The sequence below is a fragment of the Mollisia scopiformis genome (assembly GCF_001500285.1).
Source record: "Mollisia scopiformis unplaced genomic scaffold LY89scaffold_22, whole genome shotgun sequence".
Classification (NCBI taxonomy): Eukaryota; Fungi; Ascomycota; class Leotiomycetes; order Helotiales; family Mollisiaceae; genus Mollisia; species Mollisia scopiformis.
Genome location: NW_017263602.1, coordinates 552,062 through 564,062, shown reverse-complemented (window position 1 = coordinate 564,062; position 12,001 = coordinate 552,062). Strand labels below are relative to the sequence as shown.

Genomic DNA, 12,001 nt, shown 5'->3' with positions numbered 1-12,001 from the left:
AATGTTAATTCATGCTGTTAAACATCATCTTTTTTGGGATTAGCATGACGGCATCGCTTGCTGCATGCAGACTGAAACGACAGAGGGCTTGAGAGAGAAGACTGGAGGACACTGGGGAAAGATGGCCAGGGGACGAGGTCGAACGGCGGCCCCTGCATTTTAGAGTTGCATTGTGATAGGAGAACGACCCAGTGAGGGCAAGCGTCGAAATGATCGACCAGCATCCATGGAAAAGACGAATTGCCCATCCATCCCGCATTGAACCTGGTCGTCTTTTGCACGACTCCTGCAGCTTGCCTCAGTCCATTGTGTCTCCCGTCTTCCTCCTCCTCCTCCTCCTCTGCTCAACCTCCTCTCCTTCCTCCCTCACCTCCGCCAACTGATCTCTCCATCCTCCTCCGGCTGCATACTTAATTGCAGTGTTCGTATGTGCCTTTCTTTTTGACGATAATAGGAACTGATTGCTCCTTTGTCTTCCTTGGCTGTGTGCATCTCGTATCGACACCAGGAACTCCCGGAACAGCTCCACATCACCAACATACTGTAATTGAGCAACGTTGACGGCTTCACTGTCTTCGACTTGCTTGTACGATACGACTAATCTCTATGTTTCCCCAGAAATAATTCTAATATCTCGTCCATCACGGGTCTGGTACTCGGCTGCATTTGTCTCAAAACGCCTCCGACGTATATCACCAGCTTACCGGCCATAAGACAGTTCCACTCCATTGAAAAGCACGTCGATTCTTCTATCCAGCCCATGAGCACTTGCTCTGACGTACGATTGGGTTCTGCGAGGGGTGTTTGTGGTGGCTTCCCTAATAGGTCGCTTTGCGCTTGAGGACTTTCGTCGACTACCCCACATAAACTTTCGCAAACCACGGCTCACTCTCGATCATCTTCGAAAAGCACGTCTACTCAACATAAAAATACGCAGAGCGTCAATCTTGCATCCTTCACATTCATCCACACTGGTGTGTTGCTCGTATTTCCAATAATTACTGCCTCTTGCGACGAGTGCGAAACTCTAAGAACTTCGAGCGATTGCCTTTTGCCTGTACCCTCGATCTACAAGAACCCTTCCTATCAGAGCTCTACACCGTGTAGCTTTACGAATCTTCGATCTTCGCCCCAAGCAAAACCAGAGACAATTAAAATTGCATTAGAGCACCATGCGGGCTTTCACTATCCTCCTGGGCTTGATTGCACTGGCAACCACCGCTTCAGCGTTCTACCCTTGGTACCCGGACTATCGCTGCGCAGAAACCCATAATTGTGTTGAGGCTAAGGATTCTGACGAAGGCCAAATTGTGGGACGTGGTAATGGATTGACTTTGAAGATTGCTCAGAGACTTCCAGAGGTATGTCAAAGTTTCTACAAGTAAAGCTTATAAGACTGACCAGGTGATTACACAGACCGATGAAGCTTCCGTCAACCGAATTCGACATCTAGGAGAGCAATTGAAGAGAAAGTATAACCGTGGTAGTCCAGTCAAGAACGAAAATGCCCCAGTCCGCATTGCGAAGAGAACCAACACATATTCAATCATGCCAGCTGCTACTCCAACTCAAGCAAGCAGCGCTGGTATCGACCAAGATGGTACCGACTACTCGTACTTCGCACAAGTACAATTGGGTTCGACCAACACACCAGTCTACTTGCTTCTGGACACGGGTGCGGATTCAAGCTGGGTGATGGGTTCAACTTGCAACTCAGGTCCATGCACCATCCATGATCTCTACAATCCGACAACCTCTAGCACGTACAAGGCTCTTGGTGAATCCTTTGCCGTTCAGGTATGTATTCCAAAGAGCCCCCCCAAAAACACAACTAATTTTATGTAGTATGGATCCGGCTCTGTAAGTGGTACAACAGGAACAGACGATCTTACGTTAGCTGGACTGAAGCTCCCCATTACTCTCGGTGTTGTCAATATGACTTCAAATGACTTCAATAACTTCCCAATGGACGGCATCCTAGGTTTGTCATTGGGCAAGTCTGACAATCCAAGCTATATAGACAGTCTTATCGCCTCCAAAGCCCTCAAGTCAAACATCTTCGGAATGAGCTTGAATAGAGCATCGGATGGTCCCAATACGGGAGAGATCAACTTTGGGGCAGTTGATACCACAAGATTTACCGGAGATTTGAGCTACACAGCTGTGTCTTCCATTGGTGGAGGATTCTGGTCGATCCCAATGGCAAACGCAGGATTTGGAACCACAGAAGCTGGCATTACTACCAAGTTGGCCTATATCGATACTGGAACTTCGTTCATCTTTTGCAGCCCAGACGATGCTGCGATATTCCATGCAGTCATCCCTGGCGCCACGACCACTGACAATGTTACTTGGCATGTACCTTGCACGACTACTACCAGTGTCACATTTACGTTTGGATCGACTGCGTTCCCTGTTTCTTCAAAGGATTGGGTTTCTCCACCGTCCAGTGGAGTGTGTACCAGCAATATATACGGTCATGATATTGTAAGCGGAAATTGGCTGCTGGGAGATACTTTCTTGAAGAATGTGTATGCGGTGTTTGATGCGGACCAGAGCAGAGTTGGTGAGCAAAGTCCACGGTAAATTGGGTGTACATGTATTGACTTTACATAGGCTTCGCCCAGAAGACAGCAGCTGCTACTGCCAGTACCACCACATCGGCGGCGACAATCGCTTCCACTGGTATGCCAAGCTCAACTGCTGGAACTCTAAGCACTACGGATTCTAACGGGCCTCTTCCAGGAACTGTGGCCACTGGCACCTCCGCTACCTTTACTGGCTCGACACTGGTCTCAGCTACTTCCGGTGGCACGACTCCAACTTCGAGCGCAGCTTCTCCAGGTCTTAACGGCCAGGAAACCTCCAATTCGGGCACTGCTGTGGCTCAAACCACTGCTGCCGCTTCACCGACTGCGACAAAGAATTCTGGTCTGAGAGTTCGTTCCAGTCTATATGCCGCTTGTCTCGGTCTTCTCCTTGCCCTGATTACCTGAATGCCACTAGGCGTTTCCCCGAATCCTTCTCATCAAAAACGCACCTCCGTGCCTAATTACGACCTCTCTTTACATCTGTTTCGATACCCATGCGCTTTCAGAAATGAAAGCATCGCTCTCGCTTTTGCAAGTCCATCACTACGTCGTCGACTGGATAAGAAGTGTACCATATTGCATATTGTAAAAATAAAAAAGCATACGGCTGGAGTTGAATTGTACTTAGCGAATTGCATCTGCATTGCGTGGGAGGCTCTTCAAAAAGGTCAAGTCCATGGCCATAATTTCAACAAAAGGCATTAAGCCGTCCTGTACATAGAGGTCACGTACAAAAGAATAATTGACCGCCAATTGACTGTGCAAATGTGCTGTTCCATTGCATTATAATATTTCTCGTTCTTGACGTTTTTTATTGTTTTCAGAGTAAGTACATATTGTGCAGAAAATTTGAGCTATGATAATGCCCATTAATGCTCCATGATCTGCCTTCGTATATTGCGCCATGGGACGTTCCCCAGATTTCCACGTAGGAAATAGAGTGCATCTCAAAAGCAATATAGAGGACCCTGAAAACCGATGTCCAGAAATAGCGCTCAGCCTCCGTTCTTACTGTAAGCGAGCTTGCATGGATCCTCTCTCGGAACAAGACCACATCTAAGCTTTCAATCTCACCTCGCCCTGCACAACACCATGCTTCCGCGATAATTCAATGGCCAAGGGCAGAACAACCACCGCCCACAAGGATGGCGAGCCTCCTGGTCATCCCGCAAACGAAGAAGACCGCGGTCTCCTCTCTAGAGCTGATTCCTCCTCAGACGATGAGGGCGAGGAAGACCTCGTCGTCCACCCCGGTCCAAGCTCTCCTCCCGTCCCCGAACCTCGAACCCCACGAACGCCCAACAGAGTCCGGTTCGACCTCCCGCCAGCCCTCGAAACTGGAGAAGACGACGATGATGCTCCTCCGCCCTACGTCGATTCGCCGCGCTCCGGCCGTCGCGATCAGAGACCGCAGACTGTGCCCCTCCTGACGGGCATCGAGGCTCCTTCCGTAACGGTGGCTAATAGTCCCTGGGGAGACGAAGATGTGCACGAGTGGGCGGAACGCGAGCGCTCGCGGCCGAAATCTGGTCTGCGGTCTGCGTTTATGAATATGGCGAACTCGATCATCGGGGCGGGCATTATTGGACAGCCGTATGCCTTTAGGCAGGCGGGGTTGCTGACGGGGATCATACTGCTGCTCGTCTTGACCGTGACGGTAGACTGGACGATCCGGCTTATTGTCGTTAATAGCAAGTTGAGTGGGCGGGATAGTTTTCAGGGGACGGTCGAGCATTGTTTTGGGCGGACGGGGCTGATTGCTATTAGTGTTGCGCAGTGGGCGTTTGCGTTTGGGGGGATGGTGGCTTTTGGGATTATTGTGGGGGATACGATTCCGCATGTCATGTCTGCTATATGGCCTGGGCTAGAGGATATACCGGTGTTGGGTCTGTTGGCAAATAGAAAGGCTGTTATTGTGGTTTTTATTCTGGGTATAAGCTATCCTTTAAGCTTGTACAGAGATATTGCAAAGGTATGCTTGGTTTATAAGTTTGAGATTTTGGCTGACTCGACTTAGCTGGCTAAAGCAAGTACGCTGGCATTGATCAGTATGATGATTATTCTTTTTACTGTTGTAACGCAAGGGTTCTTCGTGGCCAAGGAGGATCGAGGCGATTTCACCACACCTCTGTTGACAATAAATAATGGCGTCTTCCAAGCCATTGGCGTCATATCATTTGGTACTTTCCTCCTAAGTTTAACTTGTGATCTATAACTAACTGTCTCTAGCCTTCGTGTGTCACCATAATTCACTCCTCATCTACGGTTCACTCCAAACTCCCACCATTGACCGTTTCTCCAGAGTAACCCACTGGAGTACTGGAATCTCCATGCTAGCATGTCTCCTGATGGCTCTTGCCGGCTTCCTAACCTTCGGCTCCCTTACCCAAGGCAACGTCCTAAACAACTTCCCCACCGACAACACAATGGTCAACATCGCCCGTCTCTGTTTCGGCCTCAACATGCTTACCACCCTGCCCCTCGAAGCCTTCGTCTGTCGCGAAGTAATGTTCAACTACTGGTTCCCCAACGAACCCTTCAACATGAATCTCCATCTCATCTTCTCCACCTCCCTAGTCGTCAGTGCGATGACGCTCAGTCTCGTGACGTGCGATCTTGGCGCTGTGTTTGAGCTCATTGGCGCTACCAGTGCTTGTGCTTTGGCTTACATCTTACCTCCTCTTTGCTATCTGAAACTTAGTACCAAGAGTTGGAAGACGATACCAGCCATCACTTGTGTGGTGTTTGGAGTCCTGGTTATGGGCATCAGTTTGGTGCAGGCGGTGGCGAAAATTATCAGTAATGAAGGGACGGTCTCGCAGTGCAGGTAGACGGTAAAAGTCTAGAAAATTGCATTTAGAATGTAGGATACAAAGGTCATGATTCATTGCTTCGTGCTCTGCTCTGCTTTGTCTCGTTCTGTGATTTTGTTGCCCTTGCCCAACTTCTCATTTCTCCTGCCTTGTTCTCTCTCAAGTCGTCTAAGAAATTAAGACTCCATATCAACGTCCTCCAAAACTCTAGCAAGTTCCGAACCATCATCCACCTCCTCAACCTTGATCTTCGGAACCTTTACGTTCTCCTTTCTTCCATACTCAGACCATTCCTCATCATACTCATCCTCATCCTCCTCCCTCTTGCCCTTCACATCCTTCGCTACCGCCCTCTTGCCAACCTGCAAATCGACACCCTATCCCCCAAACATTAGCCAGTGCCCCCAAACCTCCCTCAAAAGACTAAGAGAGAAAAACATACACTCAAATGCCTCCAACTCCCCCCTTCCCTCCCCCCATCCCACCCACGCCCCATCCCACACCCATGCCTCCACCCCTCCCTCAACCTCCCATCCCAGCATCTTGCCCGCTCATCCACACCCCTCAGCTCCGCGAACGCGACGATGCGCTCCTTTCTCTTCGCCTGTCCGTTGTCGAAATGGTAGAGTTCCTGCGTGGTGCCCGGACAGTGGGTTGGAGAGGCGCAGCCGAGGGGGCCGTGGGTGAGGGATGTTGTGGGGGTGGTTTGTACGTAGCGGGTGGTAAGGGAGGGGCAGGGGGTGGTGGTGAGTTGGCGGTGGGTGAGGGATATGTCTGAGAGAGTTAGTGGGGAGGGAAAGAGGGGAAGAGGGGAGGAGGGAAGGGAGGGGAGGAGAGAGGAGACGAACGGGATTCGCAGATGTTGTGGCGGTGGATGGTGCAGTGGCAGGTTGTGAAGGTTTGGATTGTTTCGACGCACATGGTCGGCTGTTTTTTGCTTGTGGTGGGGAAGAGAATGGGTGTTTGGATAGATGGATGAAGAGGGTTTTTTGGGTATGTAGTTGGGAAGAGCGCAAGGCTGTGCTAACTTCCTTTTAGAAAAAGTCTTGAGAAGAGAGACGGGTTGTATTTGAGAAGTGCGTAAGGCTGTACGTGCGAGCTTGCGCTTGAAGAGGTCTTGCGATGTGTACGTGTAGAAGAAACGCGTTGTTGAAAGAAGAAGAAAATGCTCTTAGCGTCGCGTGTTATGGGCTACATCACTTTCAAAGTCCGAGTTCAAGACAGGCACTCAAATGTTGTAAGTCATGGGATGAATTTCGACATTGATATTTGAAATTCCACCTCGCTCCTCAGTTTGAGGCTGCTACTATTATGTACAATGACAGAGAGACCCGACTGTCCTACCACGGCTTAATCAATCATCTCCTCATCCGAAAGAGGTTCCTCCTTAATCTTGACGTCCTTCGACTTGCGATTGACCGGGCTTCCATCAGAACTTCTGTCAGAACGTTGTTTATCAGAACCTTGCGGAATATCATCATCTAGCTCAAGGTCGAGCAGATTATTGAGTGACCTAGATCTATATTGTAGTGTTAGCAAAGAAAGCGCAACTTGATCCTCCCAATCACCAAAATCTAGAATCTTACCTAGAAAGACGTCCAGAGCCCACATCCACCTCGCCATCGCCATCGCTAAATCGACCTCTCTTTCTGCTCCCAGTCAGCAAAGTCACAGAACCATAACAAGAGGAGGAAAACTAACTGCTTCTTAGCAGGCTTCTGGGGAGTAACCCTCGCCTCCTCCTGATCCATAAACCTCGGCTTCTCAGGTGAGTCCGGCTTGCTCCACTTCCCATTCCTGTCATCGGCCTCAAAAGTCCAGTGGTGATTGCCGTCGTTCTCCAGCGCCAAGTTACGGCGAATGCATCTCTTGCCGTTGACCTTGCATTCGCAGCGTTTGTTGGGATAGCGCTCGAACTTTTGGACGAGGTTGGGACAGGGTTGACAATCGAGTTGGCGGTGCGTGTGGTCGATGACTAGGGAGAAGGAATTAGTGATGTTGAAGGTGTAGAAGGGGGGAGACGTACAGAAGGTGCAGATGCGGTGGCGGATTTCGACTTTGGTGCAGTAGTCATAGGTGAAGATGGTGTCGATACACATCTTGAGCTGGGTGGCGCAACAATTGTTGCGATCTTGTTTGGTGGAATCGACGTGAAGGATGGAGAAGTCGAGGAGTTGGATGGGTTGTAAGTTCGAGAGGTGCTAGCCGAGATGGAAGTACTTGGTGGAGTATAAATTCAACATTAGAATTTAATTTTAGAAGAAGTTATGTCATAGGAAACGGATTTCCAACTGAAGTAAGAATCAATCTGGTGAATTTATGAAACAGCACTCTGAACACTTTGTAAACAGGCAGATTCGGGAACGTGGCTAAGGCTTAATGGACTTAAGTCGCAGCCTGACTGCAGAACAGGAGAGCATCTCGGTTGGCTCTGTCAAAGCCTTCACTAGCCAGTGAACATCGGCTCTACGCTCTTAGGACTTTACAATAATGGCACATAATCTTCAAGGCATACGTATAAGCAACGAAACTTTATTCTTCTTGAACCTTTCGTTCTGTCTTAACTTCTCCTCCCCTCGAAATCTAAAACTTGACTTGTCGTTACAGCAATACGTTATGAAAAGGGCACACTGATATTAAAGCAAGCGAGCTTCTCAACACTCCTTACTTCTAGAAAGCAAGGACGACGTTTCAATTTGCATTGAAGATATTCCTTTAATATGTTTATTCATAACCAAAAGCTGCGGTAGCGCCTTTCATCAGATTCACGTTGCTGAGCTCACCCGATAGTCTAGAGAAGTGACATCGTAAAGCAACTTGGAGCATGTGAAGTGCTAGAAAACAGCTGGACATAAATTTAAAGTTTGCACTTCTTGTCCGGGACTCTGGTACTGAAAGTGGCTCACTATTTCCCCCACGATGCTTACCTATTCTCCTGCCGTCTATGACCTTTGAAAAACAGCAGAGTAGCAATAATTTTCGTAGCAAAAGAGTAGCAAGGCTGAAGAACTTTGTCAATAACCAGGTTTAAGCTATAGACAATAGGATAGTGAAGAGAGATTGCGATACAACTAAGCTAGCTATCCTTATTGACATAGCTAAGCGACCAGAAAAAGTGCAGGTCTCATAACTGGCTTTGAACCAATTACTTTGCAAGAAACGGTTTTGTTGCACGTCGCAAAAGTGCGTTAAACCCCAATCAGGCCTAGCAAAGAGCAAAGTGCTTGACGGTATTGTTTCGTTGCATGTCGCGAAGTTGCGTTATTTCCAAATTAGGACTAGTAAAGAGTTTAAGTGAAGAGCGTAGGTTAAGATATTGGAATAGCTATTGAAGTAACCCAACAACATGTAATCCTTATAGCATTAAGCCAAAATAGCGATACTTATAGGTTTGCTTATATGTATAATTATCAGAATAGTGGAAGGACTGCAACGTGCAAGTAACTTCTTTAGTTTGAAGCCAACTTAACTATACTTACGAGTATACTTATAGCTACAGCAATCAGAACAGCTATCAAACCGCTAAATAGACTTGGCGAGAGTGATAATTCTAAACAGAACTGAGGAATTGCAAATACGCTAACGATAAAGCAAGGAAGGGGGCAAAGGGCGTTTGTGGTATATTGACAGGTCTAGCTTCTATCTATCTATGCACGCTTTCCAACAAATATATACAATTCTCACAACCTCATCCTCAACCCACGACATCATGCCAGCCTCTCTTGACGGCCAACCAGAACTCGAATGCCTCAAGCTTGACTTCCACCCTGAAGAATCCCCACCAAGCTCCAAGCAATCCTATGATGTTCCTCGGCCATAAAAGACTGCCTCTCTTCTTCAGCTCTTCAACTTGTTCTTCGAATACCGTCCTGGAGCAATATCTCGCTAAGATCAGGAATGTTCTCACTGGTCCTTGTCTTGTTTGCAGGTTCTCGTCAAGACTCCGCGTTAAGTCATTAGTCTTCAAAATCAATAGTATGATCCTAGGAACTTGGCCTAGCAGTTGCACTAATTGTTGCAACATGCCTTCTCCTAATGCTTGATTGATATTCTTCTTTTCTTCCATGGATCGAGCCATCGAGACGTCTTTCGTCAAGACAGAGTAGTCTCTTCCTGTGATCGCTGAGGCAAAGAGAGGGAATTGCTCATCGTTAATACCAGCGACTTCTTTTGCATATTTCCGCATTCGAGCTTCATCGGCGTCAATGACTGCTAGCCACATCTTAGCATAAGACCTTCGAAGGTCCATAGGAATATCGCGGTACAAGCCGTGATCGTATAGTACAACGTCGAAGTTGCAGCCCCGTCTTTGTGTGTTCTTCCGAATGGCAATATTGCCTCCATGAGGATCACAATGTAGTGGGGCATCTGTGCCGAAGATCATTTCATTGAAGATTCGTGCCAGTGCTGCTGAGACCTCGTCTCGATCAATGCCATTTGCATCAAGGAACTCGAGGTCGTCTGGTCTGTGACCTGAAACATTTTCCATGACCAGAATTCGTTTCTTGGCCCATATGACATCTGGAATCACCAGAGGTAGTTCTGGTATGTGTGAAAAGTATTCTTTCGCTCTCAAGGCATTTTCTCCCTCCAAAACGAAATCCAACTCTTGTGGTAATGAGTATTCCATTTCCTTGGACAGCCATTCCAGATCATATTCCGGGAAGAATCTCTTCAATGTTGAGAATGTGAAGCGTGTCAAGGCTAGATCCAAAGTTGCCCATTCTTGCAATGATGGATGTTGAACCTTCACAGCCACTCGTTGTCCTGTTTCCTTGACAGTTGCAAGATGTACTTGTGCAAGCGAAGCGGCACCTATTGGTTCGGGCTCGAATTCTGAGAAGTAGTTTGATATCTCCTCTCCCGTATCCTGCTTGAACATGGCTTCTATTGATTCGATCGAGGAGACGGGGCATCTATCTTGTAAGGGGATGAAGGTCGTTGTCCATTCGACAGGTAAAAGGTAGTTCATGGCACTCTATTCTCGTCAGTATTTGTAAAGTTTCTCAACATTTTCACCACTTACTAGATGTTGTCCCAGTTTTATAAAGATACCACCATTGTACTCCAGCACTTTCAAAGTCCTCTCGGCACACCTCTTATGACATGCTTTGATAGCTGTGTCTTGTTCTCCTTCACCTTCAGTCTTCTCATTTTGATTTAATGTAACTCGATAACTGCTCGCAATCAGCTCATGCTCAACACCTCTCCGAAGCCACTCACTCATTGATCGAGATAGCCAACGTACTAACCACCGCTCCAGCCCTCTGAATAGACTCATAAGTGTGTTTAATATCGTCTGGAAAAGCTAACACCGTAGCTCCCAATCCCGTTCCAGCAGCAGCCATCAGAACTCTTCCTCTCGGCCTTCCCTTCGACTTTGTCTGCCCTTTTCCATAGCTATAACGCCTGCTCGCAAATCCCCTCACTTGCCTCGTTTCTCTCACGCTCTGCGACTGCACCAAACACCTCCTACAAGTCCAATCCCTCGATCCAGTCGCCGGTCTCGAAAGCGTCCTCGCAGGGGCAATAGCCACATTAAAACCAAAGCTCTTCATCATTGCAATCAAAGACTACCCAGAGATTATTCTGGGTACATCTATAATACAATCATCTCTCTGTCTCTCATTTCTGGTTGAAAAGTGAATGTTGGGTGGAGCCGGACAATTTCCTCAAGAAAAATGTCGATCCCTCAGACCGATGATGTCGGCTCACAGGTAAAGATCCCTGTTTCTAGCCCCCGAATCCGAGCTTGACTTTCAGCCTCGAAACATCAAGCTTCGGAGCTTGCTGAGCTTCCCCTCAATTTTGGATTCTGGTGCTTGATTATGTAGCACTCTACAAAATGCCTCCGAAATTCAATATCAATGCAAAGGTACGTTGACTCTCCAATCCAAGCAATCTATCTTGCTGCCCCTCAATGTATGCATAAAGCTGATGCTGAGACAAACAGACAATTGTAGCTCCCGTAGCCGCATTCACAATGGCTACGCTGCTGTTCGTGTATTCTCGAACCTCGATTCAAGCTGCAAAGCGTAATGCGCAGAGACATCGAGAAGCAGATGGCGGGCAGATCAATTGGCATAATGAGAGTCTGAGACGGCATGGCGTGTTGGAGAGTCCTGTGAAGGAAGGCACGGTTGGAGAGTTAGTGGGAACCTTACAGGCTGGTAGAGAAGAGAGGAGGAAAGGGAAGGGCGAGGAGAGTAAGGTGATTGAGGAGACAGACGCAGAGAGAGTGTTGAGAGAGCGGACAGGCAAGGGTAGAGGATGATGGAAAAGCGGGATCAAGACTTGCATTGGGTTGGCGTTTGACAAAGTTCAAAATCTTGAACGTATACGGGCAAAATAGCCACGAGTGGAATAGCTTGGAGTCAAAACCGTATTGGCACATCTCCATTCTATAACTACAACATCACCTCCCCTCCCAGACCAAGGTGACGACGATCAGGTATATCCCACACTGCTATCCATGATGCTATCTCCCCTCAAAGAAACGCGGGATCCCGGACCTGATGAGACTCTACCTAGAGTCCATAACAAACGCCGAAAAGCAATATGCAGTTGTTCCCCATTGTTATCAACCCCTAAAACATT

At 47.9% G+C, this 12,001-nt stretch overlaps 6 protein-coding genes across 6 annotated transcripts; 3 read left to right on the top strand and 3 right to left on the bottom strand.

Moving 5' to 3' along the window:
• Positions 1 to 1,019: 1,019 nt before the first annotated feature.
• Positions 1,020 to 3,024, top strand: LY89DRAFT_219329 (acid protease). Its single transcript, XM_018205926.1, has 4 exons — positions 1,020 to 1,361; positions 1,417 to 1,797; positions 1,846 to 2,566; positions 2,617 to 3,024. Exons 1-4 carry the CDS (start codon positions 1,173 to 1,175, stop codon positions 2,994 to 2,996), a joined length of 1,671 nt encoding a protein of 556 aa, XP_018066370.1. The 5' UTR covers positions 1,020 to 1,172; the 3' UTR covers positions 2,997 to 3,024.
• Positions 3,025 to 3,577: 553 nt separating this feature from the next.
• LY89DRAFT_688489 (amino acid transporter-like protein) lies at positions 3,578 to 5,482 on the top strand. The gene is made up of 3 exons (XM_018215718.1): positions 3,578 to 4,563; positions 4,609 to 4,771; positions 4,821 to 5,482. The coding sequence occupies exons 1-3, from the start codon at positions 3,703 to 3,705 to the stop codon at positions 5,420 to 5,422; spliced, it is 1,626 nt and encodes a 541-aa protein (XP_018066369.1). The 5' UTR covers positions 3,578 to 3,702; the 3' UTR covers positions 5,423 to 5,482.
• A 98-nt stretch (positions 5,483 to 5,580) lies between these two features.
• On the bottom strand, positions 5,581 to 6,325 carry LY89DRAFT_738639 (uncharacterized protein; the record flags this gene model as incomplete). The annotated part of the gene is made up of 3 exons (XM_018220393.1): positions 5,581 to 5,781; positions 5,847 to 6,178; positions 6,253 to 6,325. 3 exons carry the CDS (start codon positions 6,323 to 6,325, stop codon positions 5,581 to 5,583), a joined length of 606 nt encoding a protein of 201 aa, XP_018066368.1.
• Positions 6,326 to 6,733: 408 nt separating this feature from the next.
• Positions 6,734 to 7,503, bottom strand: LY89DRAFT_786158 (uncharacterized protein; the record flags this gene model as incomplete). Its single annotated transcript, XM_018222956.1, has 4 exons — positions 6,734 to 6,923; positions 6,991 to 7,053; positions 7,106 to 7,379; positions 7,431 to 7,503. 4 exons carry the CDS (start codon positions 7,501 to 7,503, stop codon positions 6,755 to 6,757), a joined length of 579 nt encoding a protein of 192 aa, XP_018066367.1. The 3' UTR covers positions 6,734 to 6,754.
• A 1,499-nt stretch (positions 7,504 to 9,002) lies between these two features.
• LY89DRAFT_653618 (ABC1 family protein-like protein) lies at positions 9,003 to 11,256 on the bottom strand. Its single transcript, XM_018212259.1, has 3 exons — positions 10,628 to 11,256; positions 10,431 to 10,581; positions 9,003 to 10,382 (listed from the first exon to the last, which is right to left on the bottom strand). Exons 1-3 carry the CDS (start codon positions 10,963 to 10,965, stop codon positions 9,099 to 9,101), a joined length of 1,773 nt encoding a protein of 590 aa, XP_018066366.1. The 5' UTR covers positions 10,966 to 11,256; the 3' UTR covers positions 9,003 to 9,098.
• LY89DRAFT_219200 (uncharacterized protein) lies at positions 11,131 to 11,865 on the top strand. Its single transcript, XM_018205925.1, has 2 exons — positions 11,131 to 11,279; positions 11,358 to 11,865. Exons 1-2 carry the CDS (start codon positions 11,250 to 11,252, stop codon positions 11,676 to 11,678), a joined length of 351 nt encoding a protein of 116 aa, XP_018066365.1. The 5' UTR covers positions 11,131 to 11,249; the 3' UTR covers positions 11,679 to 11,865.
• The last annotated feature ends 136 nt before the right edge of the window (positions 11,866 to 12,001 follow it).

Coding starts and splice junctions, on each gene's coding strand:
- LY89DRAFT_219329 (XM_018205926.1), top strand. CDS start 1,173: ATGCGGGCTTTCACTATCCTCCTGGGCTTGATTGCACTGGCAACCACC. Junction 1,798..1,845: donor GTGAATCCTTTGCCGTTCAG/GTATGTATTCCA, acceptor AATTTTATGTAG/TATGGATCCGGCTCTGTAAG. Junction 2,567..2,616: donor TGCGGACCAGAGCAGAGTTG/GTGAGCAAAGTC, acceptor GACTTTACATAG/GCTTCGCCCAGAAGACAGCA.
- LY89DRAFT_219200 (XM_018205925.1), top strand. CDS start 11,250: ATGCCTCCGAAATTCAATATCAATGCAAAG. Junction 11,280..11,357: donor AATTCAATATCAATGCAAAG/GTACGTTGACTC, acceptor TGAGACAAACAG/ACAATTGTAGCTCCCGTAGC.
- LY89DRAFT_688489 (XM_018215718.1), top strand. CDS start 3,703: ATGGCCAAGGGCAGAACAACCACCGCCCACAAGGATGGCGAGCCTCCT. Junction 4,564..4,608: donor TGTACAGAGATATTGCAAAG/GTATGCTTGGTT, acceptor GACTCGACTTAG/CTGGCTAAAGCAAGTACGCT. Junction 4,772..4,820: donor CATTGGCGTCATATCATTTG/GTACTTTCCTCC, acceptor AACTGTCTCTAG/CCTTCGTGTGTCACCATAAT.
- LY89DRAFT_653618 (XM_018212259.1), bottom strand. CDS start 10,965: ATGATGAAGAGCTTTGGTTTTAATGTGGCTATTGCCCCTGCGAGGACG. Junction 10,582..10,627: donor TTGGCTATCTCGATCAATGA/GTGAGTGGCTTC, acceptor GATTGCGAGCAG/TTATCGAGTTACATTAAATC. Junction 10,383..10,430: donor TAAAACTGGGACAACATCTA/GTAAGTGGTGAA, acceptor TGACGAGAATAG/AGTGCCATGAACTACCTTTT.